At 41.0% G+C, this 6295-nt stretch overlaps 1 protein-coding gene across 1 annotated transcript; it reads right to left on the bottom strand.

The window, feature by feature from the left end:
* Nucleotides 1-2510: 2510 nt before the first annotated feature.
* LOC142491117 (baculoviral IAP repeat-containing protein 5.1-like) lies at nt 2511-5058 on the bottom strand. The gene is made up of 4 exons (XM_075593419.1): nt 4921-5058; nt 4666-4775; nt 3778-3895; nt 2511-2717 (listed from the first exon to the last, which is right to left on the bottom strand). The coding sequence occupies exons 1-4, from the start codon at nt 5056-5058 to the stop codon at nt 2607-2609; spliced, it is 477 nt and encodes a 158-aa protein (XP_075449534.1). The 3' UTR covers nt 2511-2606.
* Nucleotides 5059-6295: the final 1237 nt, after the last annotated feature.

Below are 6295 nucleotides of genomic sequence, written 5' to 3'. Positions count from 1 at the left end.
ACCTGCCGAGTGTGTCCATACCCGGGCACGCAGATGCAGTACTTGGATGAAGGATCCGAAAGCGTGATCCACAACGCCTCCTCCGCGAAGTGGGGTGGCGTCCCACCAGACAGTCCCACTACGAAGATAGTCTCTATCTTGAGTGATGGTCTGAGTCCAGACACGATGATCAGGGCCGCACAGCAGGTGAACTGTGTCCCTGAACTCAGCAAATAACTAAAGGGGCAGGGTCCCTACCTAGGGCCTGTCCCTGTAGCAACCACAATCTGGGTATGGCTCATGGCCTATGGGGATAACCTGGCCTAGTGCAGGGCTACTGCTCCTTGCACACACCCTTCCCTAACCTGCTCCCAGCTCTGACTAACTTCCTGACTCCAGCACGCAACAATGTATCCCCTTTGCAGCAGGAGAATCTGTAAGCCCTATTGGCTGTAATGCAGCAGGTGATATAGGTGAAAGGGCAGTCCCCAGAGGCTTCTGGGTAATGTAATTCCTTTAGAGCCTTTACTCTATTGGCGCTGCATGCGCTGTCTTTACTGCGCATGTGCGATCCTGTAATGGCTGCCTCTGCTTGCAACTGCACATGCGCATCCATAGGAAAGCCCTGCACTATGAAGCGCCATCTGGGTCCTGCCTCGATCGCTGTAATGGCTGCCGCAACTCTGCTGCGCATGCGCGAACCCGGCCAAGATGACGGCACACTGTAACTGTCGCCGGGGGGCCCCGGCGATGCGGTCGCCCGCGCAGCAGCCCCCAACGAGTGAGGGTAAGGGAGAGAGAAAAGGGGAAACCAGAGGGGACCTGGCTACACAAGGCAAATACCTTAAACAGGTTCTGCTCAAAGGGTACAGTACATATTAATAGCAATGTGCTGCAGTTTATATAGACCATGGAGGGATATCGGATATTAAAGTTAAAGTGTAAGAATTTACTACCAAAATCACAATATTCATATTGTTATACTACTTACAGTGCTGGTCTGCAATGTGAGAAAAAAGGTTAAACCGGCGCCAAAGGGGGGTAAATACCAGACCAGTGGAGGGTGTGACAGTCCAAATACAGTCCTTGGGATGCTGAATAGTGATGATTTCAACTCAGCAGTGTATATGTGGAAAAAGAAAAGAAAAAGATAATGGTGCAGTAAATCAACACAGGGGGGGGGGGGAAATGCACAGATAATTTACAGATAATGACAAACAAGACATACAAACATGAAACAATAGCACGGCCTAAATATTAATAAAAAGCAATTTATTTGTGTGGAAAGTGCATGAACCGCATCCGGAGGGGTAAAATTACAACCCTACTCACAGAATGCTGGAAGGGTACAGGCAATGATCTGGTGCGTGCAGCTGGGCTCTCAAGATGGCGACCGGAGCACTTGGGCTGGCGTCTACACGTAACTGTCGCCGGGGGGCCCCGGCGATGCGGTCGCCCGCGCAGCAGCCCCCAACGAGTGAGGGTAAGGGAGAGAGAAAAGGGGAAACCAGAGGGGACCTGGCTACACAAGGCAAATACCTTAAACAGGTTCTGCTCAAAGGGTACAGTACATATTAATAGCAATGTGCTGCAGTTTATATAGACCATGGAGGGATATCGGATATTAAAGTTAAAGTGTAAGAATTTACTACCAAAATCACAATATTCATATTGTTATACTACTTACAGTGCTGGTCTGCAATGTGTATCACAGAACAAACTTTATATTCCAGGGCATAGCAAGATAATTCAGGGATGAGAGTAAATCTGTACCCAGCAGATGCTACAGCCTACACAACACTAGGATTCAGGATGCAAACATTCCACTTGACAAGAGACTGCTAGGTTTTGACAGCATTAAATTGAAAGGGCAACTTTCTAACTCCGACACGCTAAGATCTAAGCTTTTAGTGACATCTAGTGTGCAAAGTGAGATAGAGCTACCCTGTGTGTCAAATACAAAACCCATGGATGATTACATACCTCAGCCACCACAGCCTCATCCAAACAAACTACACTATCATACACAAGCTAATTAGAATAGGTTTGTCTCGTTTTATACATAATGCCTACGTTCGGATCAGATTTTGGGAGATTACAGCAGAACTGATTTAGTACAGTAATCAAGATCATTGTGAAAACATTTTATTCAAAAATATATATATTTTTTTTTAAATTGTACTGAACTATTACACCATCATCCATTACAAAAATCATATCATGAATACTTAGTACACAATAAAGGCCAGGTTTTTTTTCCAGTTGACCAGTGTCCTGATATAAAATCTCTATATTTGTTTTTAGAGATGTATATTTGTTTATTGAAAGCAGAGAGCCAGGTTCAAGTGTAAAAGTGTCAATGGTGAAGGGTCCCTTCACTCTTTCTATAATATTCAAGGGAAGAGGTTATTCCATAAAAGTTGGAAGAGAAGATAAGAAATTGAAGCATGCGAGAACATTTAGCTTATACGCCTGATGTCTAGCCACTGCAAAGAAAAAGCAGGAAGTGCAGTACAAACATTTTGCTTCAAGTTGATAAAGTCCCCCAAAAACCATAAATTTGATGGCTCAGATTATTTAGCTGTTGCACAACTAGAATTTATGTTAAATCAGAGAAGGCGTCCTTTCTATAGATCCAGGGAGTATTGATGGTGAGTGGAAACGTAATCTATCAAGCGTTTGGTGGAAGCAGCCATTTCTTCTTCAACGTGTTTGAGGACATCGTTACAAAATTTGCTCTACAAAAAAAAAAAAAGTTTGCGACCGTCAAATTTATTAAAACAATTAAGAATAATTGCTTAAAAATCAGTCAAAACATGAGTTGAGAAAATACATACCATCCAACTGTACTCATTTATTTTTTTAGCTCTCATACACATTAAATTCAGCTGTACCTATTTTTTTAGCAGTGGATGAAGCTCAGAACCGTCAGCTAATTAAAGCAGCTGAAAGATTAGTGACTGATCAGAGAATGGCTATGGGTGATTTATTCCCACTGCTATGTGTGTATACAAACACGTCCAAGGAAACATTTTATTAGGATCTTGGCATATAGTAATTTGCTGGTGTTACAGGGCCTCTACCAGAAGGTTGTGTCACTTGTTTGGAAGCTCCTCTATCATGCTTGAATGTGCCAAGTAAAAAAAGAGACATGTTTTCATGTGTCAAATGTTGGAGGGTCTGGAAATATAATCCATAAAATAAATATCTTTCCATACACAGCCTGTCAAAAAGTAATGTACACCACAAAAGGAGCCAATAATATATTAGAAAAGGTTACTGGGTGCATCCAGAAAGACAAGAAGCCACCTGTCACAAATTGATACAGTTGGAAACATCTCCATGTAATTCACGCTGTATTTTCAATATAAAACAGTGTTTATTTTACATTAAGAAAAAAAAAAAATGTTTCAGCCATAAAAAAAAAAAGGGGTCTTTAAAACACAGCTTGGAGTGCCTGGAAATGTTTCCAACTACCAGTACATATTCTGGCCATGTTATTATACTTCAACACTTGTTCCCCTAATCCACTTGCTCATTTTCAGGAACATTCATGAAAACATATTTAAAAATAAAACACCGACAACTGAAATGACAGGAAGCAGCCTGCTATGCATCAAGATCCACTGGTAAAATACCAAAACAGGCTACAGACCCAAAAAGTTTTTCATATAGCATAAATTACACATGGCCAATACTTAAGATGGAAAGGTGTGCTAAACATGACCCCTTCCACAGTTCCCTATTTTGAGTACAACATCTCCAGGATGTTTTTACAGTACAGAGCACCAGACTCACATTGAAACTTTTGATTCGCGCAAGTTCAAGACGCAGATATTCTTCCATGCTTAGGTCATCAATGCTCTTTGCGAGGGTAAGGAAGCCACACGTGGCAGAACGTTTAGAATGCTCCGACCTGCAGTGGCCAGAAGGGACAAAATGATTAACCATTTCACTGTAGGCCCCTCAGGTTATGGATTGTTCCACCCAGCAATGAAGGGCCCTGGATGTCCAAAATGGTGCAAGCCACATTCCTAAAAGTACAGTCAATTATGGATTACACTGCTTAAGAGTAATGAAATGACAGATGTTAATCAATTCAAAACATAAATCAGCGGTTTCCCTTACCTACTGCTCATTTGTTTATGCCACACAATGGCATTATTGTATTACTTTCCCAAAGCACATATGAGGTGGCTGCATTATTTACAATGCGTTTAAAGATGTTGGATTTCATTGAAATATATATTTTATTTAGTATAAAAATTGAAATCAGCTAATATTGGGTGTCAAGTAGCTCTCCCTATTTCAGAGTGGCCCCTGACAGGTAAACAATGAGACATACAGTATGTGCTCTAAATGTATCTGTATGAAGAGATATTTATCTGGATTTTCCAATAGAACCGCAGTCACCATGTGTTCAGACGTGTAAAAAAACGCTATTGATCTTTTCTATGTTTTGTTCAGTTAACACCAATTGGTTCTATTTGTTTTAAAGCAACAATAGTTTCACAATTGTGCCAACCATATTTGTGTAAGGTGTGCAACTGTCACAATACAGAACAAGATGCACAAATGGTCCATAGTACAGCTGTGTGTACCCTTTACCCAGATACATGTATGCAAGACACATACCCAAAAGATATTGGAGGCACTTGCTTCCCCTACCTCACTTTGCACACTTACCAGGGGTCATCTTCAGGCTCCCAGCCCTCCAGCTCCTTCAAGCAGAAAAAACAGCAAGCTACATCTGGTTCATTCTCACTGGGACAGTGCACAAAACCAGCCTTAGCCATCTAAGGAGAGGTTGATTAAAAGAATGCTGTGGAGACTTTTTTTTGCAAACATTGCATGCATATAGGGTTGCAATACTTCAGTGATAGTGACATTGGAAACTAACTCCATCATCTATAAGCCCCATTCCTTAGAACACCAACTCACATTTTCAGGGGTGCACTTGCAGTTTTCAGTGAAGGGCCAGTCTGCAAAAGTTTGCAGCCGGTTTTCATATTCATACATCTTCCCATACTCCTGCAAATGCTTGATGGACAGCTCAAAGAGTTTCTTAGTAGCGTGCATGACGGCACAATAGCAAAACAAACAAAAAGAAAAACCTCAGCAGAGATTCAATACAATCATTGGCTTCTCCCAGTTACAGCCTGATATACCATGCAAAGGTGGGAGAATGGTTAATCAACCACACCTGAATCTGTCCTCCCAACAATGAGAACGGTTGTGTTAACCCTTTCTACTCTTTAACACTGCACTCAGCCAACATTTTAAACGAAAGTGAATTTTTGGAGAAAATTGGCAGGAAATGTTATGGAGGAAAATCATTCACTGACCAATGCAGTGGCACTAATAATATGAGGGCAAATAGTGCTTTAAAAAAAACCTGAACTGAGTCAGATATAGTTTATTTGTAATGGACACAATTAAAGATGGTCTGTAGCTAAAACCTATATGATTTAACTGATTTGTTTAAACCAGTTGATACAGATTACTAGTGACACACTTAGCATTCACTTGCCTTGCCTTACACTATCTATTACACTCCATTTCAATCTAGGGAAAATTGACGTTTTGCTGTAGAATCAACATAATTTTGGCATGAGAGCCGCAAAACCAGGGGTGGCTCTGTGTGTTCCCCTCACAAGCTGGAGATATCTGAGCACAAATGCTGAGCATAGAACAGGTGTGTCTTGAAGGGCAAACTTCCCATTCCGTGTCATGAGTTGAAACTGGGCATCTTGGTTGTGAAAATCTAGCACCACAGATTTTGCTTTCCTTTAAAAAAAAAAAAAAAAAAAAAAACATGTTTATGTTCTTTATGACTTGGTTTAAAAAAGGAACCAGGGAACGCAATATTCCAATATGAAGAATATTGTTTGATACGTAATACAATAGTAACCAAAAAAATGCCCATTTGTACTCTGAAGCAAAGGAATTATAGGATGCACATTACTGTATAGACATGTACAGCAACGCCCAAACTAATACTCTGTTAGTCTCAGTCACAGATCTGAGTTCAAGGTTAATATAGCTACTGAGTCTATAGTTTAATTCCCTTTAAATAAATATGCAGAGAATAGGGGATGCTGGAACAGTGAGGGCGTTCTTCACTGAAAGGGTTGTTGGTGTATGGAGCAGTAACCCAGCAGAGGTGAGAAATGCTACAACGGAACCAAATATGGTTGCTGGGATGAACAGAGGATTGTCTTAAGTATTAAAACAAGTTAGCTATTAAATGAGAACCAAGTAATCGACTTTACGGCAGTTTATGAAAATGAGTATGTTGGATGGAAGAAATAGTACT

The sequence above is a fragment of the Ascaphus truei genome, chromosome 3, assembly GCF_040206685.1.
Source record: "Ascaphus truei isolate aAscTru1 chromosome 3, aAscTru1.hap1, whole genome shotgun sequence".
Taxonomy (NCBI): Eukaryota; Metazoa; Chordata; class Amphibia; order Anura; family Ascaphidae; genus Ascaphus; species Ascaphus truei.
The sequence above is the reverse complement of the archived record's forward strand: the minus strand, read 5'-3'. Positions and strand labels throughout refer to the sequence as shown.

Excerpts from the sequence above, each read along its gene's own strand:
- LOC142491117 (XM_075593419.1), bottom strand. The coding sequence starts at position 5,058 with ATGCACGCTACTAAGAAACTCTTTGAGCTGTCCATCAAGCATTTGCAG. Across the intron at positions 3,896-4,665 it reads GAGCCTGAAGATGACCCCTG|GTCGGAGCATTCTAAACGTT; the intron begins GTAAGTGTGCAA and ends TGGCCACTGCAG. Across the intron at positions 2,718-3,777 it reads CGCGAATCAAAAGTTTCAAT|AGCAAATTTTGTAACGATGT; the intron begins GTGAGTCTGGTG and ends TTTTTTTTGTAG.